Source organism: Anabrus simplex, chromosome 5 (assembly GCF_040414725.1).
Source record: "Anabrus simplex isolate iqAnaSimp1 chromosome 5, ASM4041472v1, whole genome shotgun sequence".
Taxonomy (NCBI): Eukaryota; Metazoa; Arthropoda; class Insecta; order Orthoptera; family Tettigoniidae; genus Anabrus; species Anabrus simplex.
In genome coordinates this window covers 94,124,417-94,150,370 of record NC_090269.1, presented here as the reverse complement: position 1 = coordinate 94,150,370, position 25,954 = coordinate 94,124,417, and the positions used below count along the sequence as shown (strand labels likewise).

At 41.4% G+C, this 25,954-nt stretch overlaps 1 protein-coding gene across 1 annotated transcript in view; it reads right to left on the bottom strand.

Annotated features, from left to right (window-relative positions):
* LOC136873786 (uncharacterized) overlaps positions 1–25,954 on the bottom strand; it is a 788,774-nt gene that overhangs the window by 750,259 nt on the left and 12,561 nt on the right. The window contains exons 2-3 of the mRNA XM_068227569.1: positions 19,913–20,003; positions 6,405–6,446 (exon numbers count right to left, since the gene is read on the bottom strand). Coding sequence (XP_068083670.1) covers positions 6,405–6,446; positions 19,913–19,982 — 112 coding nt within the window. The 5' untranslated portion in view covers positions 19,983–20,003. The remainder of the gene's footprint in view (positions 1–6,404; positions 6,447–19,912; positions 20,004–25,954) is intronic.

Genomic DNA, 25,954 nt, shown 5'->3' with positions numbered 1-25,954 from the left:
CAAAAAGTTTTGGAATTACAATCAAACAAGCATTGAATTGAACCAGGTCGAGTAAGGTTCGTGCTGCTTTTGGCTGCAGTAACTTAAACTTGTGAAGCTATCAAAATCCTTCTTCCGCTTTCCTCAAGACAAAACAGTGTAAGTAATGCCCAATATTGTAAAATATTAGTGTACACATCACAATAGGTTTACATTTAGTTGTCAACAAGTATTCTTTTCTTAGATTAATTGCGTATATACAAATCGAAAGTAGACAATGGTCTACAAGTTTTACTAATAGATTAGACTTTAATTCGGTGTTTTCTTTCGTTGTAGGTGTGATCAATGGTTTATGAAATGTAGAAGTGATTTAGATGGCATTTACAAGAAAGAACGACCTGCCTGCATTTTAGCACCTAAAAATCTGAGGTCTAGTAATCACTATTGCATGTTTCTGTGGTGGTTGGTAGTGTAGTGTGTTGTCTGAATATAAAGAGAAAGTGTTGGAAAAACGCAAACACTCAGTCCTCGAACCGGAAGAATTAAATAGACGCGATTAAAATCCCCGATCTGGCCGAAAATCGAATCTGGGACCCTCTGAAGAGAGGACCTCAACGCTAACCATTTAGTCAAGGATTGAGACAAAACAAAAATAATTATTTAGTTTCATTATTCATCAGTTTGAACATGCAACTTTTGTAGTTTCAAATTTGCCGCCTGATTTACATGGTCGGGCCGACAGGTGCGCCACTGACAACATGCCTCTCATTTCAGAATAGGAGAATATGGAAGTGAACATATACTGTACATGACTTTACTTCATGTGGAGGTAATCTATCGCGGAGACAGCGATGTTTGCGTTTGTATCATTGTGGTATTAACCTTCTTGGAGCCAAGAGCCGATCTAGTCGGCCGCTCCCCATCAGCTGGAAGAGGCTCTGGCAATTTAAAGGGTGGATGCTCGCACTACCGCCTGGCACCAAGAGAGTTAACCAGTAGCAGGACGATTACGTCGTAGCTGAGAGTCATTCAATGATATTTATTTTCAGGCCTGATTTGGCAGGTAAAGTGCTGTGAGAATTATGTAGAAACATTGAAGTCCGTTATTACATTTGGAATTAAATTCGCCTCGTTTTGATATCCATATTGTGTAGGTTCATTTCTCAGGTTATGATTTTGTGAAATGTTCCATGTTTAACGCTTCAGAGAGCGAGGTCAGGTTCTTGCGTCCTACCATATGTTCCGGTCTCGAGTGCCCATTTGTTGGCTGATGAGTGAGCTGAAATGTCTCCGTTGATGAAATTAATGTCGTAGAGCGTTGTAATTTCGAGAGGGATGTCATAGTCCGAGAGTCAGAAGAAAATACATAATGGAACCCATAAATAAAAAATTCGTTCAAATAAACATATGATTCTTCAGGAATAATTTCAACGCAATAACTTACTAAACCCGGACAAGACGTAAGGTTGCCATTTATCACGCCTGCAATTTTGTACCATACCCACTGAGATCACCATTAATCACTGACTGGCAAGCTATCGTTCTCAGTGCGGTTTTATTTTGGTGTAAATAAATATCACACGAGATACGTTCACTTCCTTGAATATAACCACTTTATTGTCGCTACGTCTATTCCTTAATAGCACACAGTTATACACAGTTATACACAACAACACACTATTAAGGGAAACACACTGAAGAATATTTACTATTGATTCTGTCAAGTACAGTTATCAACAAGTTCTCACATTGGCTATTCACTTCACCATCACAAAGTCAGTTATGAAAAGTACAGATATCAACAGTCCACAACACTGATTGTTCACTTTGTCATCACAAGGCAAGACTGACTACCTTCTCACTCAAGTCGATTCTGACAAATACAGATATCAACTCACTCTAACCCACGCTCAACATTCTCTTACTGCTCTCTCTCTCTGTCACTGTCTCACTGACTCTGTCTGACCGACTCACTGACTTCACCACGGAGTCCAACACTGACTGACCGTCAACCTGTCAGCTCGATTAGACAAACAGTCTAGAAATATCAACTTATGGAAATGTTCTAGCAACACTCTAAATGGAACACATCCGAACATACAGGAACAATCGATCGACCGGCCACTCGATTGGAGTAAATCAAACTGGAATGTTGGATTACATATACAGAAACCATAATGACACAATCCACAACATTCCTAATATTTCTACATGTATCTAGATAATTACTAGAGCAGGATTTTTTAAGGTAAAAGGTAGCAATAGGTATAATCTAAAGGGAGAGCTAAATTTGTTCCACCAGAATGTTCAATCTTTAAGAAACAAAATTCTAAGTATGGAGGTTCTGTTGGCAGATAACCTACAAGGGTATGATGTTTTATGCTTAACTGAACATTGGTTGATAGAGGATGATATTTCAAACTTTGTATTAGAAGGTTATGCTCTTGCAAGTAAGTTTTGTAGAAAGAAAATGAAGTGTGGAGGGTCATGTATATATATGTGAATAATAATATCAAATGTAAGCAATTGGATAAATTTGAATATCTGAATGTAGAGAAGCATTTCGAGGGTAGCTTTGTTGAACTAGTGGATTATAAGTTAATACTTATATGTATTTATAGAAATCCTTCTAGTAATGTTGAAACTTTTTATAATAATATTGAAATTATTTTAGATGACCTACAGAATAAGAACAAAAATGTAATAATCATGGGCAACTTCAATGTAGATTTTTTTAGGGAACAATGATGGGCGAGATAAGCTAAGACTAGAAATATTGTTTTCCTTGTATGGTCTAAAGGCGGTTGTAAATCAACCAACTAGAATATCTGGGGATACAAAGTCAGCAGTAGATCAAGTTGTATTGAATGAGGAAATGTGGAACTATGAAATAGAAGTTTATGATACAGGTTTTTCAGATCATTTTGCTCAAATTGTACATCTAAATTTTAGGGTAATAGGAAACCATAATTTAAAATATAACAATGCAATTTACAGGGAATCTAGAATGTGTAACAAAGAAAATATTTCATATTTTAACCAGTTATTGGCCAAGGAAACTTGGGAGAGTGTATATAGAAATAACTCGACTAATGAGGCCTTCAGTGAGTTTTTGGGTTTGTTCGATTATTATTATCAAGTGGCAATACCAGTCAAAAGGGTCATTGTAAAGAATTATAGGAATGGGTGGATTACAACAGAAATTAGAAATTCAAGTAGACGATTAAGGTTTTTAAGCAAATGTGTGAAAGGGAGTAACACCTCATCTGAATTGAAGGATTATTATAAAAACATATATCAAGAAGTTTTGAAGGCTGCCAAAAGATTGCATAATGAGAATGAGCTAAAAAATTCTAAAAACAGGTCTAAATGTATGTGGAACATTATAAAAAGGGAGAAAGGTACTCTAGTTCCATTAAAAAATAATATTACTCTTACAAATGCAGGGAAAGAAGTCAATGATCCAGAAGAAGTTGCAGAAATATTTAGTAACTATTTTCTAGAAGCAGTTCTGAGGTTAACGGAAAATTTTCAAACATCAGTGACAAGAACAAACTTGAATACAGTTCACAGGAATGTATCATCCATGTTTCTTACTCCTGTGACTGAGCAAGAGATAGATAAGATAATAAAACAGATGGGTAAAAAGAAGTCTTCTGGTTTAGATGGTTATTCAAACTACCTCATTAAATGCTGTTACCAATACATAATCAAGCCTCTCTGTTATTTGATAAATTTGTCACTAACCACTGGTAAATTTCCAGACAAATTCAAGGTAACCAAAGTTGTTCCGATACATAAAAAGGGTAGTGAAGAAGATGCTGGTAACTATAGGCCTGTCTGCCTCCCCTCTGTATTCTCCAAAATACTGGAAAGAATTATGTACGATAGGCTGTTATCATTCTTAGAGAAGCATAATATATTAGCTGGTTGCCAGAATGGCTTTCGTAAAAATAGATCAACTACCACAGCATTCATTAACTTTATTGAACGGATATATGACACACTAGATGGGAAGGGTGCATGTTTAGGTATTTTCTTGGACTTAACAAAAGCTTTTGATATAATTGACCACAGCTTGCTTTTAGAAAAGTTATACATGTATGGAGTTCGGGGAATGGCCTATGACTGGTTCAAATCATTTTTAGGGGATAGAAGACAGATTGTTGAAATATCATATACCGGTACTGATTTGAGCAAAAATGTAATTAAGAATGTGTATTCCTGTGCCAGAAACATAGATCATGGTGTTCCACAGGGGTCAGTTTTAGGACCATTATTATTTTTAGTATTTATTAATGATATCGTCCAAATTGTCGATGATATTCAAGGAGTGCAATTAACTTTGTTTGCAGATGATATTACTGTTTTTGTAGCTGATGAAAGTTCTGAAAGGTTAGAATTGAAGGCAGGCAATATAGTGAGTAATATCCTGAGCTGGCTTCAAGATAATAAATTCATTTTAAGTAAACAGAAAACTTCTGTGATTAGATTTCACCATAAGATTAATTTAAATATGGAAATTAGTCCAATATCATTTGGAGAGACCATAATTGAGTACTCATCATCAACAAAATTTCTTGGCTTGTGGATGGATGAATCATTAACCTGGGAAAAACATACAGAGTTTATAGGGAAAAAGCTTAGTAGAATTTATTTCATGATAATATCTTTGAAAAATAGTTTTAATTTAAAGGCTTGCCAAATTATGTATTTTGCATATGTCCATCCCATACTAATTTATGGAATAATTTACTGGGGGAATTCACGATATAGCGAAGTCATCTTTAAGTTACAAAAGAAAATAATTAGAGGAATGGCCGGTGTGGCAGGAGGACAAGCTGCAAGAAATACTTTAAACTTTGTATTATTTTACCATTGCCTAGCCTTTACATCTTCCATACACTTGTATATATGAAGGAGAATGTAAACAGCTACACCATAAACTCTGATGTACATAGGTGTAATACTAGAAATAGACACAGTCTGCACATAGAACCACACAAAACTAAGCTATATGAATCACGTTTGAGTTACGCAGGAGTACATTTATATAATAAATTACCAGACTACATTAAGCAGATAAAACCATATTCAAAATTTAAGAAAGAATTATTCAAATTTGTTTCTAACCATTGTTTTTATTCTATTGAAGAATACTTAGCTCTTGAAAATTAACTTATGTATCACATTTTTTTAAAAAAATCTGTGCCTCTTTACCACATCGTATATTTCTCTCTATTTATCATAGCATGTATATTACTGTTTTATCCTTTGTTACTGTAAATATGATTATTGACGTGTCCCATATCACTGTATGATCAGTTGGACAAAATAAAATACAATACAATACAAAAAATCATTACTGTAAGTTTCCAGAAACCTTCATATATATCAGAATGATAATGGATTATACCAATACCGGTATGTGAATATTACAGTTTTTCTACTACACAGTTTTTGAGGTTAGACGCATTCACAATACGTATTTGAGGTTATACAAATGTACAGTATATATTTATCGTATAGTCGTACTTAGCATTTAATAAAAGATCATTAAAATATATTAACAATAATAATTGAAAGTTTTACAAGAGTTAGGTTATGTGTAGGATGGCGTACATACAACAAAACAAAACACTCTAATCCCGCCAGCTAACTTATTCTAACAATTTGGTGTAGCCCAGCAGGCCCATCCCATTTTCCTTAAAAAATGCAAATCTATTTCACATTATCACATTGGGCTTGCCCATATCATAACGATATAGTCCGCGCACTTTTAGCGATATTTTTTGTACGGGGTTGACGAGTAAGGAGGGAGCTCTCCCGGTTCCGGTAATACTGCCAACTGAATGGAAATGAAATCTGAATTGAATCGAAAATATGATCATCGATATGAATTTTCTAAGCCTTTATTATCTTAAACCAACAACTGTGTCATACACACATTATATAACATTATATAACATTTCTCGATGCGAATCTTGTTCCTAGCATGAATTCTATACTTTGGCTTTGCTGTGTAAACAACAGTACTAGTACGTAAAGTGTACGCCAGATGTCGCGCAGCGATGCATAAGCGATTCATAGTTTGTGTTTCAAAGGTTGCCAATACGAATCTCGAAGATACCCGAGGTCGACCGATTCAGCACTCGGGTTTCCATGTATCGCTAAAAGGTGCGCGTACTATACCTTGTGGTATCGTGTGTAGACCTTCCTAGACTGACCTTGGTTAATCGCAAAGAATGACATTTTGTGCGCATTTCCGATAAGAATTTTGTTAATAATTAAAGAAATTAAAGGAAATAATTAGTTCGTGTACTACAGACAAATTATAAATGCTATTTAACTTATATAAACAACGTTCCTCTGTATTCCTTCTGGAAAGAAAGTACGTTAATATGCAACGAGAGAAAAATACTTACGTGGCTTGTCGAAACGGTAGATGGTTGTTACATCATAGAGTCCTGGAAAAAAAGAAAATTATTACTTTTCTATAACACATACAGTACATATTTTCTATTTTGTTTCTAGTTCTCCAATCAGAATATTCTAACTTCCTACGCGCTATAGTTTATAGCAGTGACATCCATTGAACCCCAAACATCCCCATCAGCTTTTTCCCTTTGATTACACTTTAAGGCATTTCTTCCTTATGTAGTAGAATGTTCTCCTTACGTGCCTCCCATAGTAGAGGTCTGCAAACCATCCAGTTCGTTCGCTCATGCTCATTCGACCCTTTTCGGTCTACCGTATTTCAGGTGACTTTGAACGGATTGATTAGCAGCCTGTAGTCTAAAGTAAAGCGACTGGTGCGTTTACGGTCAGTATCAACGAAGTTATGACAAACAAAACTTAAAAGAAGCGAGGAATGGACGAAATTTTCGCTGTAATTACAAACTTACTATAAACACTGTGAGATCAACATGTCATGTTAGTAGACAAGAACATTAACTTGCACCGTCTTCACATCGACACAAACATTCACCATTATTGTTTTGTTTGTTTTAGTGCAGAAGGAATCGAGAGAGCATCATTTACACTACCTGGGTTAAGTGAGCTCCTTTTGTAACAAATTGGGTTACCAGCTGAACTGAAATTTCTTTCAGTCGCCACACTGGAGCCTGGAATAGACAACCTTTTTTTTCGCTAGCAGTCTTGGATATTCTGTGCTGTTATTTCTCCACCCTGCAGAGGGATCGTCATCAAAAAGGTTATCTTTTAATAAAGAAATTGTTGTAGGAGGAACGTTTATTCGTCCACAGTCTGAACCAACACTAAATCGTTTTTGACATGAACCCTCTTCTTGAAACAACCGTAAATGGACGAACATCTGTGTAATGTTTTGTTTGCACATATCCTATATGAACACCATTCGCAGTTGTTACTAGCAAGAACTATTCCCATAGTTTCATACTTCAGTAATCCATATTCTTTCCTCTGTAGGTTTGCTTTCACCCTGTCTTTGGGCTCCCCTTCTATGTTTGCAACGAATACTGTGACTGTTAGGTCACCAGCCCAGAAGCTGGTTGGATTCTCAAGGAGAACAACCAAAGGTTATGTGGTTACGGAGAAACCGTAAAAAACCGATGGCGGCGCCGAGATGAGGCATACTTGGAAGATAAGGAATGAGATAGTTTGCCATTGCTTTTCTCATTGGGCAAAAAAGTGCCATCACAGCACAAATGACCCTATGAGCAACACCTTTCATAACCACCAGATGCACTGGTCGTGCTCCGAATGTCATTACCCCAGAAGCTTTCATATTGTCACAGCCACGGACAAGACTGGGACTTGGGTGGAAGTTACATTTTGCTCTGGACTGTGGTACCGACTGCGAATGTAAATCAGTCGGACCGAATGTGGGGCTTTCGCTTAGACTGTCTAGCGCTAAGCGGTCGGACAGCCCACGCATGCTAGCGGAGTAGGACTTAACTACACGTCTACCTTCGTTTGACCGACCGTAAACGGGGAATGCAGACCTTTAGTAGAGGTCTGCAAATCATCCAGTTCGATCGCTCGCGCTCATTCGACCCTCATACGGTCGACCGTATCTCGATCGACTTTGAGCGGGTTGGCAAGCAACATTGTAGTCCCTTCATGCCAGCATGAAGTTAGGTACTAAATCACATGAACGAACTGCTAAAAGAGAGATGTGGCATGATAATGAACAAAAAGAAGACCAAGATAATGACGTGTACAAGGGATAATTACCAAATTGTCAATATGCTGATGGGTGGAGAAAAACTAGGTCACCGAGCTCTATAGCTGCAGTCGCTTTTAAGTGCGGCCAGTATTCGGGTGATAGTGGGTTCGAACCTCACTGTCGGCAGCCCTGAAGATGCTTTCTGTGGTTTCCGATTTTCACAGCAGGCAAATGCTGGGGCTGTATCTTAATTAAGGCCACGGCCGGTTCCTTCCCATTCCTAGCCCTCTCCTGTCCCATCCTCTCCATAAGACCAATCTGTGTCGGTATGACGTAAAGCAACTTGTAAAATAAAAAACTAGATCAAGTAAAGTACACGCAAAAGTCTACGAAAAATGAAACTTTACGCTTCAGCACCTACTTTCCGTACATTGTTATTTTCAAAAGCGTATCTGATTGGGCTCTGATTGGCTCAAATTTCCTCTCGAGTATTGATTGATTTTGTGAAATTCCATTCATGTGTATCATTCGACGTACTGTTGTGCCGATTATGCTGGTCGCACCCACCTCGAGCATGCACAGCTTGGCTGGCGACGTGTCAAACATGGATGCTTTTGGTGGCGTTGTGTGAAAATTACATTTAAGTTTAAGCAAATATGCATATTTACCGAACTTCGTAGACCACAGGCAGGGAAGTGTGTGCCTTTTGAAACTACAACATGCGATGGCAGATAGGTATGTTGTAGCTGCACTAACTCCCCTCCTTCGAAGCAGTCACAACACCAAGCATATTCACTGCCCCGTGATGTATTCCAGCGACGAGTATGTGGATATGTAACACATTTATGGAGAAGTTAGACAGAATGCATACCAGGCACAACCCCTGTATCAAGAACGATATCCGGATAGACGAGAACTGACGGGCATGGCATTTCGGAGCGTGGAAAGGCGTCTGCGGACTACTGCATTCCTGGGAAGAGCATGGCCTGTTCGAGATCATCCCTTGACGTCTGTTCACAATGAAGAGGTTGTCTTGGACGCCATCCGGCATAACCCTCACACTAGCACACAGGCCTTTGCACAGGAGACAAACATCAGCCGAGCGTCTGTTACGCGGGTATTGCATACACGGCGGTTTCACCTGTACCATCTCCATTTACACCAGAGGCTCCATGGTCATGATTTCGAAGCCCGGGTGGCGTTCTGTCCATGGACCCTGCAGCATATAGACAATGATCTTGCCTTTTTAGAGACCATCTTATTTACAACAATGGAACAGTTAATCTCCATAATATACATTACTGGAGTGCGGATAATGCGCATTGGGTATGACAGGCAGCTTTTATGATACAGTGGGGCGTGAACGTGTGGTGTGGCATCGAGAGTAATCACCTCATTGATGCTCATTTTGTTGAGGGCCATCTGACCGGAGAACGCTATGTGCAGTTTCTCCAAGATGAACTACCACCTTTGTTGGAACATGTGCTACTCTTTGACCGCTGCATGATATGGTTTCAACATGATGGATCTTCACCGTCCGCGGCGGTGTTCGTCCGGAACAATCTTTACGTTTCCACAAAGACGCACACGAGATGCTGTCAGTTGAAACAATTACTTTTATTGACATGTATTTACAAATAACCACACACTGTTGTCAAAACACATCACAAACAGCCATTTTCACAAAAGCCAATAGCTGCACATGGAGAACACAACCTTGGAACATAAATAAAAGAGTTGACTACTTAAAAGCACGTCCACACGTGGTTACAAGCATAATCTTGCTACATCATAACTCTACTGAACAATAACGCTCCGTTACCGTCACGACCACCTCCTTATATATGTGCCTAGCCAGGCTTCTAGAAAGCTACATACCGGACGAGTTGGCCGTGAGGTTAGAGGCGCGCGGCTGCGAGCTTGCATCCGGGAGATAGTGGGTTCGAATCCCACTGTCGGTAGCCCTGAAGATGGTTTTCCGTGGTTTCCCATTTTCACACCAGGCAAATGCTGGGGCTGTACCTTAATTAAGGCCACGGCCGCTTCCGTCCAACTACTAGGCCTTTCCTATCCAATCGTCGCCATAAGACCTATCTGTGTCGGTGCCACGTAAAAGCAAATAGCAAAAAAATAGAAAGCGACATTACCAAATATACCTTCTCGAAAATTCGAGAGTGCCCAATACATAGAAATAGTGCACAGAATATTCTCAATCATTCTCGTCTACCTATTACCATTCTGGAAGTTACAGTGTATTTCACAATTATGGTTTACAAAATACAGGTAAGAATAAATTATATAATATTAATTTACAGGTTTTTACATTAACTGAACTCATATAAATATGAACTAATATAAATATTTAGGTACAACACAGGTTTCATCACATAACCTCACAAACAACGCGATCATATCGTATGTAGATATGATGTAATAATAATACTAATACTAAATGGATGTAACCCTTCATAGCCATACATACAAGCAATAATAATAATTATAATAATAATAATTCGAGCCCGATACTTGCATTAGTTACCCATGGGTGAGAGAATAGTGTTTTCAAGTTATAACTGTTTATCGCACTTGCGTCAATCTCCATGAAACGTATCTGATAAACGGGAAGCAAGAGGTTGACCTGTCCCCTGGCCCACCCTATCGCCCTATCTTACGCCCCTAATTTTTTCTGTGGGGCAGCAGTTATCCCGGGTATCGAACTTGGAAGGTGGGTCGAGGATTTTATTCTTTATTAGGGAATTCTGATAACACGCGAAATCCCGCGGAGCTAAATTCCGGCACCACATTATTATTTTCTTATTGTGCAAGTAAAATAACAATTGTATGCATACCAGTCCTGCTCACCTTAGACAGCTCATCGCCGAAGCATGCCAATCCGTTACGCCGGAGATTTTACAACGTGCCAGAATGTCCTTACAACATGGTGTGCTGCTCTGTACCGACCATAGAGGTCGTCAGTTCGGGCAGGTGCTGCATTAACTGAAATCCTGTCATATGTTTTCTAGCCTCTTCCAACCCAGTTCCATACCATATGCCACCATTCCAATGGGCGTTTTCAGGACCAAATAAATCAGTCTGTGGAAAATATTAAGTATGCAACACTTCCACATCCCAGGCAAATGGATGAAAAAAAACTTGCGTGAGATTCCAACCTCCTAACACTCGAACACTCTAGCATGTTCCACTTTCTCCTACCTCGATAGCTGCAGTCGCTTAAGTGCGGCCAGTATCCAGTATTCGGGAGATAGCGGGTTCGAACCCCACTGTCGGCACCCCTGAAGATGGTTTTCCATGGTTTCCCATTTTCACACCAAGCAAATGCTGGGTCTGTACCTTAATTAAGGCCACGGCTGCTTCCTTCCCATTCTTAGCCCTTTCCTATCCCATCGTCGCTATAAGACCTACCTATCTGTGTCCGTGCGACGTAAAGCAACTTGCATTTTCCACTTTCAGATCTCTCACCGCGCCCCTGCCAACTGACATTTTTGCAACGCTTGACATACAGTGGGCGGTTCCCAGCCTATACAATAATTGTTCCTGGTTTTTGTGTGCACTTCCTGTTGTAAGGTGCATGTTCTTCATGTGCTAGTTTTACGGGTTCGTTCGGGGTAATCATAATGAATTAATGGTGGCGCTCTCGATTACTGCTGTTTCCTAGCCCATAACTACACATCTCACTATATTACCCCGGTTTAGGGAGAGGGACAGATGCATTTCAAAATTGTAGTAAACGCGACGCGTTGCATAAAACTAGATCGCAAATGGTGAGTGAACCAAGGTATAAAATGATCTGGAGCAGGAACTTGCTGTAAGGAACACCTAGGGTGTTTTCTGGGAAAGTTCTCCTGCGATGTACTGAATGCCGCAATGACAGATTCTTAGAAAGGAATTCTGAATAGCTGGGTGAAAATTAATTTTCGCCGGAAGAAAGACGCAACTTTGAGGCTATAATTTCCACGACAGTTGTATCTGGGGCAAGTATGGATAGAAAGGGACGATGTCCTAGAAAGTTATTTAGTTACAACAGTGCTAAAAGTTAAGGAAAGTGCAGTCAATATTACAAAACAGTAGTGAGATTAAATTTTCTTTTACTGCATAACCTAACTTGCGAGCTGCAGGAAAGGGAGATGCTGAAGAAAATTTTAAAGAACTTTCATCAACATCTCTACAGAGAACCATAAAAGTTAAGAAACTGGGGGTATCAAACTTTTCAACAAATCCTGTCCAGTACGGCGGTGAAGAGGCACTGACATTTTGCCTCGATGCCATACTGACTGTAAATCAGAATACAACTGTTCAGTCTCAGGCCAAAACTACAAATTGCAAATACTTATTCACCTTATTACAAAATTCAAAACTTAGAAAAGTTATGCTCTTAATTGCAGTGCAGCAAAGAAATTTCATCCGCACTGGTATTTTGCACCAATGATTGCGCCTTCCTTCGTTTACTTTTAGTACTGTTATTACTAACTTCTTATGACCATCCCTTCTACCCAAACTTGGCCCAGGTACACCTCTCCTGGGAAGTGTAGCCTCAAAGTTGCTTATTTCTTCCGGTGAAATTAAATTGCCACCCATCCATTCAGATTTTCTTTCTAAGTATCTGTCATTGTGCCTGTGACATTTTGTCCATCGCAGGAGAACTTTCCCCGAAAACACCCGAACCACCCTAACTCTTTATTTAAGATTCTGCTCCAGATAACCTTATTGGCCTATCTTGTATTCTTAAATGATGTACCGGTACTAAGTTATATATCTGAAAATGTCATCTTTTCTCCGCACTGCTCCGGTATCATACTTGAAAAAGATACATCCTGGATAGCATATGCGGCTCTGCTGAAAGAAATGTATTTCTCTTATTAACGCAAAAAGCGTAAAAATTGAATACAAATTTCAAAAGTTTCGATGTTCACGGATAGTCATATATAGTTTTATTAGGGTCGAATAATGCCATTTCTATAACTCTGTTTGAAATGAGCGCTACGAAAAGAATCTTACGGTCTCATCCTACAATGTAATCTTCTTTACGGGGGGTCAAACAACTAACATTGATTTTCACCTCATGCAAAACTACATACCTTTACTATCTATTTTCATGGCTTCCAGATAAAAAGATCACTCATTCAGTATCACTTTCAAGTCTATTAGTATAGCCAACATCGCCACAACTGAAGAATGACAGCAAGCGAACGAAGCAGTTGGGATTGTTTATGCCATCTAAACATAATAAATAGCCGGCGAAGACTTAAAAGCCGTGCATCCTGGCATTCCTTGTACAGTCGAGAACGTAAGTCGGCCCAAGTCAAGAAGTCAAAAAATGAATTTGTCCTGCTAGTTTTGGAAAAGTGCACACTGTGCATCGGTGCAACTCAGTATCAGCCGAGGAGTTATGCTACCTGGGAGGTAAAATTACAAATAAGGGAAGAAACCACTAGGTCACAAAATGTAGGGTACCACTACCAAAGAAAGTCTTCGTGAAGAGGAAAATTCTACCCACCACAAACATGGATACACATGTCACTATCGTTTCTGAAAGGATTTGTGTGGAACGTGGCGCTATATGGGAGTGAAACATGGACTGCTACAGAAGGCCTTCGAAACGTGGTATTATAGAAGAATGCATAGGATGACGTACGATCGGATCAAAAACAGAAAGGATATTTAACCAAGTGCCTGTGAAGAGAAAGATTTGGTGATATTTGACTTGAAGGAGAGGCGTTATGAGACATGGATAACTTGTTCAGTGTTTTATTTTATTTTATAACCTCCCTTATTATAGGGTTGCCACTAGGAAAAAGTATACTTCATTTTCCAATACACAGGGAGAATAATTTAGGAGTTCAGACTTCTGGGATACAGACAACCCGCACATTTTACAGCCGAGACCTCTGCACGATGTGAAGGTGGGTGTGTGGTGCGCTATCAGTGCCCGACGAATTATCGGTCCGATATTTTTTCAGAACACGATTACTTCTGACCGTTATATTCACAACATTCTGGAACCATTTTTGCTGAACTGACTGAAGAAGAGAAAAGGTACGGCTATTTCCAGCAGGATAGTGCAACGGCCCATACGGCGCGTTTACGGGAAGTGCTCGATGATGATCAGATCATCAGTAAAGGCTCATGGCCCCCTCGTTCACCTGATTTAAGCACATGCGATTTTCATCTATGGGGAAATGTTAAAGTAAAAGTTTACAGGATTAATCCTTGAACTGCAGAAAAATTAAAAATTGAAATTTGGAACATTGCGCGTTCTATCGGTGTCCATGAACTACAAAGTGTGCTTCGAAATCTCATTACAAGATGTGAAGCTTGCATTGCAGCTGAAGGAGATCACTTTCAGCATCGTCTGTAAATACTGGTGAGTTCAGTTTAATTTCCTAGTTGATTTATTTATTTGTTTATTCATTACTTATTTGTCCAGAGCATCTATGTAGCCGGTGAGTTCAGTTTTGTTTAGTTTCAATAGGCATAATCATACCGCTTCTTTGAGCCGACTTGAGCCTGCTTGTCATTGCGGGCACTGAGCTCGCTGTCTCCACTTCCCAGCACGCCTAATCCTCGGCACTCTGCTCTGAACTTTTAAATTCATCATCCTGTATAATGAGGCCCCGGATTCGATTCCCGACCAGGTCAAGGATTTTTACCTGGACCTGAGGGCTGGTTCGAGGTCCACTCAGCCTACGTGATTAGAACTGAGGAGCTATCTGACGGTGAGATAAAGGACCCGGTCTAGAAAGCCAAGAATAACGGCCGAGGGTTTTCGTCGTGCTGACCACACGACATCTCGTAATATGCAGGCCTTCGGGCTGAGCAGCGGTCGCTTGGTAGGCCAAGGCCCTTCAAGGGCTGTAGTGCCATGGGGTTGGGTTTGGTTTGGTTTGGTTTGGTTTGGTTTGTATAATGAGACCTGTGGAATATGTCTCTTTCAAAGAAATGTTTACTATATGGTGTAAAATATCATTGTAGAATATTTTATTTTTATTCCCTTTAATCTATCTAAATTTGGAAATGTAACTACTTTGTAAATTATTATTATTGTTGAATGATATTTTGTAATGTTGTAGAAATTTTCGTGACGCGAACTTTCGGAACAGGGTGTGTCTGCCCCTGTCGATTCTAGAAGCATGTTTTTATTAATTTTGGAAGATGGAAAGTTCGCGATTAGGGTTAGGTGATGTTCTGGAATATTGTGAAAACATCGCGGCTTGGTAAGAGGTTTTGATTGGTGGATCTGGGTGGCGAGAGGGAAACTTCTGTGATATGATTCGTTACTCGGTGATCGCACCGAGGCCAGCCTTGCCTTCTTAGGAGAACGAGGCAAGATTGCGTGGTCTTTTTTTTTTTCTAACTTTTTTTTTTCCGTCCAGCGATCAGACGCATGTCGACCATCCTCCCTCCCAGGTTAGGCTGCCTTGGGGTAAGCGCTGTTGGTTTCATTTCCACCGTAATTTATATTTGTTGTTCACATAGTACTTTACCCCTACTCCCCCAGATTCGCCACTCTATTAAGCCGCGTATACACTTCAGCATTCGCCCCGAATGAGCATGCGTTGCCGATGCGGGAGCGCACAAGCACGACCCGCATGCCAATCTGTTGAGCAAGTTTCCACTGTGTTCGGACCTCGTGCGGACTCGAGAACACAGTTGAAAAAAAAAAAAGAAAAGAAGAAGAAGAAACGCTGCAGCACTTACCCGATCCAGTCATGTTGCTTCTCTTCATTCTTGCATTTTCCCTCCGATAGGAACCCTTCAGGCTTTGAATTTTCTTGCGGCACTCATCTATTGGAAATTGCATGAGGGCAGCAATTTCACTACAAGTATCGTCCATTTTTAAGGTATTGTAATAGAACTCGTCCATGGGATTCCACAGAACGGGGTACTTGTGGTAGTATCCCAGGAGGATAAGAGAATTATCCTGGGACAATTCCATTTCAACGTCCGGCTCCATGGCTAAATGGTTAGCGTGCTGACCTTTGCTCACAGGGGTTCCCGGGTTCGATTCCCGGCAGGGTCGGGAATTTTAACCATAATTGGTTAATTCCCCTGGCGCGGGGGCTGGGTGTATGTGCCGTCTTCATAATTTCATCCTCATCACGACAAGCAGGTCACCTATGGGTGTCAACTCAAAAGACCTGCATCTAGCGAGCCGAACTTTTCCTCGGACACTCCCGGCACTAAAAGCCATACGCCATTTCATATAATTTTTCCATTTCAACTTGAAATTATTTTTCACATACACTTCCTTCACTTCACTTGCATAGAGGAAGCAGTCGGCTCATACTGTTCGGGCTACCCCACTCGTCATCAACCGTCCACACTGATCACGAACAGAGCACGTGTTCTTTGAGGTACAGACAACATTCGGATCGGGCTGAGGCATGCGGATCCATTCAGTTCGCCCTGTACTCACCTGAGCAAAACTGGGCAAACGCATGCACATTCGGGGCGAATGCTCAAGTGTATACGCGGCTTTTCTCAAATGCCTTAGCTTTTTAGCTGAGCTACCTGTTTGACTGTGAAGGCATTCTCCCTTTCCTTTTAACTAGGTAAACCGTGTAATTAGTAGATTAATATTATTTCCCTCGGAGTTTGCGTCCAGTAACTCTGTATTACTTGATGCACGCTAGTTTTTCCTCTATTATCTATTATCTATTCGCCTGGCTGTCCACGGTATTCGCAACATCTTTCTCCGGTACCACATTTCAAAAGCGTTGATTCGGTTCCTGTCTTTAGCTTTTATGGTCCAAGTTTCGCATTCATACAGAAAAATCGAGAACACACGTGAATGGAGTAATATTTTCTTCGTATTCATAGATATTGCTCTATCTTGCCAGATCTTTAATTTTGCCATAGCTGTACGTCCTAGAATGATGCGACGTTTGATTTATTTTGCGCAGCTAATTGTATCCTCGATTACTGAACCAAGATAAGAAAAATTGACAGACTCTTTGGAGATCGTTCAGGTGCTGTGGCAGCTGAATCTCTGCACCTTTGTTGACAATCATTAGTTTTGTCTTGTTCCAATTAATTTCCATGCCAGGATTGTGACTTTCCTGTTGTAGCCTACACGATCCATTATCTTGACAAGCTCCTGTATACTGCTGGCTACAAGTGTGGTGTCGTCCGCTGAACGGAGGTTATTAATTCTCTTCCCACCAATCTAAAATCCTCCTTCCCAACTGTCGAGTGCATATCATGTCATGATATATTCACCATTGATGTTAAAAAACAGAGGTGATAAGATGCATCCTTGTCTCACACCTTTGGAGACTTTTAAACTTGGTGATAGATCACCATCAACTCTGACTGGGATAAGAATTTCGGAATTATCCCGCGGGCTCCCACCATTAACCCTGCGACAGGAATATATTGCAGTCCATTTTTCTTAATAATACGGGACTGTAGGTTCATAAATGCTCTTCTTCTCTCAATCCACCTCTTACGGCTGACCAGAATGGGATTAAAATCCCACGGTTGGATCAATGATCATTCCGTTCTTGCTTTACGGTTTAAAGGCTATGATATCTATTCGTCTGGTACTTCCATTTACTGCCAATCCAGACGCTTCATCATAGACCATCCATACAGCCCCGTTCTTTGAGGGCGCTGGCCATCATGTGTCGAATCTTGTGGTGTCGACCATTCCTTAAAACAAGGAGGGAGACGTATAAGACAAACACAGTAGAGACTAAGGAATCAGTAAGACAGCTTAGGATTGATGCAAAATGTTATGTAGGAAAGAAGAGACTGGTCCAGATAGGATGGTGTGGAGAACTGCATCAAACCAGGCAAATCTTAATGTTCACGGTATCCTCAGACCGCCAGCAACGACATACATGGGTGTTTAACCAGTCGTGATGAGGGGATGTACATGATGACCTTGGTAAGCACGAATAGCTGGCATGCTTCACTCCTAGTGGCTGGCAGGTTGAATATGAAAGGGTCGCGCTCCTGTATGTTCACTGCCGGAAAGAAAACGTAACATTCTCAAGGACTAAGTCATTTTATTCACAAGCAATGTAACAGGTAATTCATCACTGCGGGATTACGAATACAGACCAAATGAAAGACACGTCACACTAAATGTTGCCCAAATAGTCGCATCAACATACAGTGTACCCTTCCATGGCGGCAATGCAGGCGAGTATTCGTGCATGCAAACGATCGCCGAATGGCATGCTGCGATAGATTGGGACAAACATCTTCCACCTTTTGATGCAATTCGGCAATGATTCTTGCAGACTCTGTCATCATGTCCCATATATGTTCAATTGGCGAGACATCCGGTGAACTTACTGACCGGGGTAGTTGTTGTACACCACGTAGAGCACGTTCCGTTGCAGTAGCTGTAGTAGGCGAGTAAAGCACATCACCTTCCTTCGAAGAAATGGGAGTATCACGGGGTCAACAACCTGTACAATATAGTGGACATTGGTTACGTTAACCTACAGAACAGCAACTGTGACCGCGAGTTGTAACTGATGGCTCCCCACACCATGAAGCCCAGGGTGGGACCTGGGTGTCGTGGGCGAATGCACTCTGGAATAGGCCCCTCACCAGTCTACGCCGTACTCGTGTACGTCCACCACATGCATACAGACAGAACCTACTCTCGTCACCGAAGACAACAGAGCGCAATTCTCTTCTCCAGTCGACTCTTTCACGACACCAGAGTAGCCGTGTTTGGCGGTGTCGTGGTGTCAGTGGTAGCCTGGCCAGAGGCACTCGTGATCGTAATTCTTCAGACTGTTCCCAGCGTCCTTGGTGACACATCAGGTGCAACATGTGACCAGATTTCTTTCCTGGAAGATGTTTGGTCGGCCACCGCTGCTCGCACAATGCGTCGATCTTGACGTGTGTCTGTACTATGCATACGTCCGGAGCCTGGAATGTTCCACAGACCACTGTTGAAAGCAGCGACACACCACCGATACATTGTGCCCAACATGTGCAGCAATCCGTCGATATCGTCGCCATAAGACCTATCTGTGTCGGTGCGACGTAAAACAAATAGCAAAAAAATAAAAAAATCCGTCGATACGTGCATCCAACTTCCCGCACGCCCACAATGCGACCCCTTTCAAATGGCTGCAGTTGTTCAACAGGAGCATGTACCGGTCGGCGGGACATGGTTGTACCCCAGAATGAATGTTGCAAACACAGTTACCGCCTGAAGAGTCAAAACAGAGTGAGCATGGACAGGCCTCCTGAGCGCCATCTGATCGCCGATATCCGTGACAAATGAATCACTAACAAAACAATCCCTCAATATGCACATATTATGCCCTGGTGCCACTGAACACTGTCCTTGAGGGTGTTGCATCTTTCTTTCCGTAATGTAGATTAATTGAAAGAGTGGGGCGGGATAGAGTAAGATGAGATGGATTGGAATACTGTAGAAGACCAGTCCAAGGAATGGTGACCAAAAAAAATCAGTTTACAAATAATCACCTCTACCAAGTACTCCGAAACAGGCAGACATTTCGAACTGGAAGAATAGATCGGCCTGTAGCTCACAAATCTACATTTGAAAATCGAAGTGTGCCTGAATCTCTTTAATGTTATACAGAGCTTTCTAATTAAAAATCTATGCTAACGGTTTATACATGATTTTCTTTTTTAACGAAGGAGATAGAGAATTGGGTCATGCTGATCTATAAGATAGAGACAGTCAAGTGAAGGCCACTCTCGCAAGAGGATATTGTGACTTACTTCGTGCAATACCAGTATAAGTTCAAAGTTGTTTCAATATAATGTACTCACTGCAAGAACAGAAATGTATCACGATCCAAAGTATGGCAACAGTAGGCAGTTGAAGCACGGAGGCCATCATAGGATCATCAGTTATTCACTCCTAAGGAAAAAGAAAAGAAAACAATGTTAATATCTCTCACTGCCACCCATAAATCACATCCATGGCTAAAATAGGCATTTCTTCTAATTTTCATCTTACTTTTACTTCGTTTGGTGTTATACAATCAATGTCATGGTATTTATAGAAGTTATACAACTAAACTGGCACAAACTGCAATATCTTTATAACGTTTACTTAAAGCTACCTTGTAGTAGATTCAAAATACAGCTCTATGTATTAAAAAATTAAGTCTCCGGTACGTGTCCGTATTTGTGCGAGTCAGTATCGAGGACCATCGGACGGACTTCCACGCGGTTTTCACTATTCTATCAAGGAAGATTTACGCGAACGAAATATTAATCTACTACAGGAGGAAGCCTAATAGCCATGGTTTTAGTGAACGCTTTCTAGGCTTACGCTTCCTAAACCGTCATGGACAGACTTTAAGTAGCCTGTGTTGAAGAATTTACTGCTGAACATCAAAATGTCTACAAAAAGAAGTCCAGGACGGAATATACATGGTGCATATACGAGGGTCGAGTCATAAGTCATGGCAGCTTCTTTTTTTCTCGCGAACAGGCTGTCTCCACTAGACTGTCAGTCACGAACGGGCTTTTACGCTGGGGTTGTCATTTAATTCGGTGGAAATTTCAATACGGTAGGAGTTTCAATCAACCTTACAATGGTAGGGGTGAATTCGGGAGAAGAGTCCACTATCATAAGAACGGGCATGTGATCAGCGTCGAACAGGTCTTGGGTACAGTGTTCGAGGAACTAGTTGAGAAGGTTGGAAATGGCAATATCCAAAGTGTCTGGCCTCCTGTTCGGATTATGTGAGTAGTAGCTGTAGCGATCAGGGCCATGGGTCGTTAGGTTGTTACGGTCACAGTCCCGGGCAAACTGAATACCTCTAGCTGTAGTCGTGCGGCTGTTCCAGCGGGAAGTTTTAGCGTTAAAATCCTCCGCTAGGAGGGCCGACACGCCTTTATCGATGATACAGTCTGAGAGGATGAAATGTAGTACGCTGATACGTTGAGCGGTGCCTTCGTATCTACAACCGAGTGCAGGTCAGGAGGAGTAGGGATCCTGTGATGTGTTTTGACAAATATGGCAATGCCGACCATTTTCTTGCCTGCGATCATCCCTGTACGACGAGTAGTTTGGTACACGGCATGACCTTCCAGGTTTCAGCCAGGTTTCGAAGACGAGAGCGACATTTACAGAGGTGCCAACGATTACGGACTGTCCGTAATTATTACGGATTTCGCCTCACGATTACGGTGAAAGGGGAAATTATTACGGAAAATCGACATGACGAAAACAATAGTATGTGAAAAACAACGACAGAAGGAAAAGTATCCACTCCTTTCGAACATTACTGCTCAACACACCTCGTTTCGCTGCTTCTAGTTTGGAAACGGTACTTATTCGATCGTTACTTTTCTTTTGATACCCGTGAGCGTTCTGAATTTCACTGTGAATGAAGGAGTTCTACTCTGCTTTTCTCCACTGTAATTATGTTCTTTTACAATTTATTTTACTTCCCACCGACAGAGATGTGACTTACGGCGACGATGTGATAGGAAAGAGCCAGTGTGAAAATGGGAAATCACGGAAAACCATCTTCAAGGCTGCCAACAGTTGGGGTTCGAAACCATTATCTTTCGAATGCAAGCTGACAGGCATGTGCCGCAAATCACGCAGCCACTTACTCGGTCTCCTTCACTGCAACCTGAGAGTAACCCTCCGACAGGAAGAGTTTACAATGTTGATAGAAAAAATTAGACAATCCGGGCCTTCGTTGAGCACCTGTACGCTAGAATCGCTTATGGTTCAGAAGACTAAAATATGATCATATGTGGAAGGATGATTCAAGAAAACCTGCACTGAAAAGCACCTGCTGGGTACGAAACAAGCTACAAAGAATATTTGATCATATAACTAACAGGTAATGTGCAAATTGGCTTGTGTAGTATGATAAAATTTAGGATAGTTTTTTCATTTATTACAAGTTGCTTTACGTCGCGCCGACACAGATAGGTCTTATGGCGACGATGGGATAGGAAAGGCCTAGGAGTGGGAAGAAATAGGCTGTGGCCTTAAGGTACAGCCCCAGAATTTGCCTGGTGTGAAAATGGGAAACCACACACAGAAAGCTAAGCTACGGTACACTGTGCTACGCTAAGCAATGCCAAGCTGTGGTGTGCTATGACACGAATATAAAGCTAAGCTAAACTATGCTAGGCAGCACTTTTATTGTCTCCCTGTTGTAAATAATCAATTACTCTCTCTGCACCACTGCTCGGTGGCATGGTTTTTTTTTTCTTTTTTTTTCTTTTTTTTTTTTTTCGAAGGGATTCGACTGGCTGAGATATGTAGATGTGGGGGCAGAAGGAACAGGTGATGAATCAGATATAGCCTATGTGATAGGGAGTGTAGGTCATCACATTCCGGACTCTCGCAGTCATCTGGGTGGCTTTCTAACCGGATTGCCTTAAGGAGAGAAGCCGCGTGGTCATCAGCACAAAGAAAATTGTGAAGAAGACTATCAAAATGAGAAAAAATCACGAACGTTCGAAGAATAAGAAAAGAGGGAGTCATTAAAGGAGCCCGTGTACACTGGATGCACCAATATCACAGAGTCTGAAGAAAACATGTTCATTCTGAAAACCGACGAGACACTGGGTGGCAAAGTGCACTCACACGCACTTCACAGTTTCGTCATCTCCACGCTGTCCTGCTCTGCATGCCCTGCTTATCGCCCAACAGGGAGTAAAGGGTATTCTTTACTCCCTGTCGCCCAACTGCTTCTCAATGTGCGCCAGGCAGTGTTGCCAACTTAGCTTTTCCTCCCCCGCTAAATCTAGCTTATTTAATCCAACGATTGGCGGCAGAAGAACAATATTCCCGCTGTAGCTTCTTATCCGCTAAATCTAGCGTATTTCCTTCAACGTGTCTCATGTGATGTGGCGTTGTGGTCCCCCAGTATGAACGAACACACACACAAAATCTCTCTCTCTCTCTCTCCCTCACTGGCTCTGAATTTGGGAGCGTGGGTTGGCCATCACGGGGCCCTCAGCTGAGTCCGGGTGTCGCTTCCACTTACTTGTGACGGGCTCCTCACTTTCGGCTATCCTAACGGACGTCCCTTGGTCAACTCTTGTTCTTTTCAGACCCCGACAGTATTAGGTTTGCGAATCCTAGAGAGTGTTTCACTTTCACACTCTTCGTGGCCCTTGTCTTCCTTTAGCCGATATCTTCATTTTTGAAGTGTAGCACCCCTCACATTTTTTCTCTCTGATTAGTGTTTTGTAGAGGAAGGTTGCCTAGTTGTACTTCCTCTTAAAATAATAATCTCTCTCTCTCTCTCTCTCCACTTGTATGATGTGCTAGCAACAGCCTTTATAATGTAATATTATGACATCCCTTCTCATACTTCAATTTTACTATCATCCTATCAACTCACAAAACTCCCATACTTGTGTCAGGCTCCTCGCTTTCATCTCTCCTATCCGACCTCCCTTGGTCAACTCTTGTTCTTTTCCGACCCCATCGGTATTAGATCACGAGGCCTAGGGAGTCTTTCACTTTCACGCTCTTCGTGGTCCTTGTCTTTCTTTGGCCGATATCTTCACTTTTCAAAGTGTCGAATCCCTTCCACTTTTTCTCTCTGATTAGTTTTTTTTATAAAGGATTGTTGCCCAGTTGTACTTCATCTTAAAACAATAATCACCACCACTTCCAACTGTCAGGTCTAGCTCCGTTTACATAATTAAATATCCATGGTTTGCGGTTATATTGTAGTAGTTTGCTAATTGAACAGAACAATTTCATTCTCTTCCCGTTGAGCAGTGCTATAAATACTTGGCTTATTTTTTTTAACTTTTTCTAGTTCTGATTTAGCTTTCTCTAGCTTATATTGGACGATGATCTAGCTTATTGAATGAGAATTATGTTGGCAACACTGCCGCTCGACCTATGTGAAGAGGAGCAAATGGAGCTTACGTCTACTGTGGGTAGAGTCGAGTTGAACCATGGCTGCAATTTTGAAGCCCTTGTCTTCCAGCTCGGTGTGTATAGCTTCCGGGTCTTGCGTAACGTGCAGCCCGCGGATGAAGACCTCGCGAAAGCGTTTTTGGCGGATAGAACGGGTGCCAAATTGCCCATTACAATATTGTATGACTGTTCAGTGTTTTAAAATCCTCGATACTCTTCGTTTGAACCCTCACTCCGTCAAAGAGAACCGTGCGTCAGTCTGGTTCTCCCTGACCGAAGTGATGAATTCATAAAGGAGCGATGTTACGGCGCTTTCTGGTGGTTCTGGGCTGTACCTCCGGTCGCCCGGTTTGGATGGAGGAGGTTGACGGGAGCGAGGGGGGCGCCGTCTGAGGTATGGTGGCGGCTGGCTTGGGCTGTCTCTTGTGTTTCGGGGCAGCGTCTTGGACGGTCTGGGTGGGGAGGGAGTTTCTATTTACCGGAATACTGTTGAATATGGAGTACTAGTTTATGACCAGAGATCGTGGCTGAGCTAGTTGCCGGGATCGTGGGCGCCTTTCCTGGTTTCTGCCATTGGCAGCTTGAACAAGGCCTTAGTAAACATCTGTTGTTGTTTAGACCATCAGTCCATATATTGGTTTGATGCAGCACTCCATGCCACCCTATCCTGTGCTAATGTTTTTATTTCTACGTGACAACTACATCTACTGTAATCTGTTTATCATATTCGTACCTTCGTCTACCCCTACCGTTCTTACAGCCTACAATTCCCTCAAAAACTAACTGAACAAGTCCTGGGTGCCTTGAAAAATGTTTTCTATCATTCTGTCTCTTCTTCTGGTCCAATGTCAACAAATCGTTCTCCTCTCACCAGTTTGATTCAGCATCTCTTCATTCGTGATTCGACCTACCCATCTCACCTTCAGTATCCTTCTGCAGCACCACATTTCAAAAACTTATATTGTCTTTATTTCTGAAATGGTTATTGTCCACGTTTCATTTCCGTACAATGTCAAACTCTAGACGAAAGTCTTCGGAAACATCCTTCTAATCCCTGCATCAGTGTTCGAAGCGAACAAAATTTATTTCCTTAAGACCTTCCTTGCTTGTGGTCGTCTGCATTTTATGTCCTCCTTACTTCTGCCATCATTAATTATTCTACTACACTGCATTTCCTAATCTAATATTTCCTGCATCACCTTATTTTCACCCCATTACTTTTGTTTTACGCAGAGCGATAGAAGTGAACAAGGAAATATTTAAGACATCCACACCACAAACACCCACTATTTGGATATTCTCCTGCCCAACCTAGCCTTACGTTATGTAGACGAAAGGTATCCACGAAATGTCACTGTTATATTTGCCCCAAATGGAATATAATAATTCACTTTACTCAAATAAAGTGTAAAATCTGCTGTAAGTTAAGAAAAGTACGAAATATTTTACTTGCAGGGAATAATATGGATACATACTTTACTACCTTACAACTATTTTTTCTGCTACGTCGCAGCGCTTCCGTATGTGTTTTGTTGGTCTAACACTTTCACGTGTGATGTCTGCTCAATGAAGTTGTTTGAATTAATTAGGTGTCGTTTTCTTCATGTTGCTCATTCGTTTTGTGCCCTAACTCATTCATTAAATGATATATTTATTGGTCCAGGGATCATGCTATTTTGCTGTTTGAACTGCCCGCGCTAGTCATATGGACAAAGATAATGACAGTTCACAGACATAGCACTCCCGTTCGTAGGTGCAAGCCCTGGACCACAAGAAAGAAACAAAAGACATAACGATCAGCGGAATACAACATAAAGGAGTCCTGTCTACGACCCTTAAGTACATATACATATTTCTCTAGATACTTCTCTAGTACTAACCTGGACCTCTGTTGAGGAAGCCAGGCTCTGCCTGTCACAAGTCAGGACCAACGGCTAAAAACCTTGGGTCGCCTG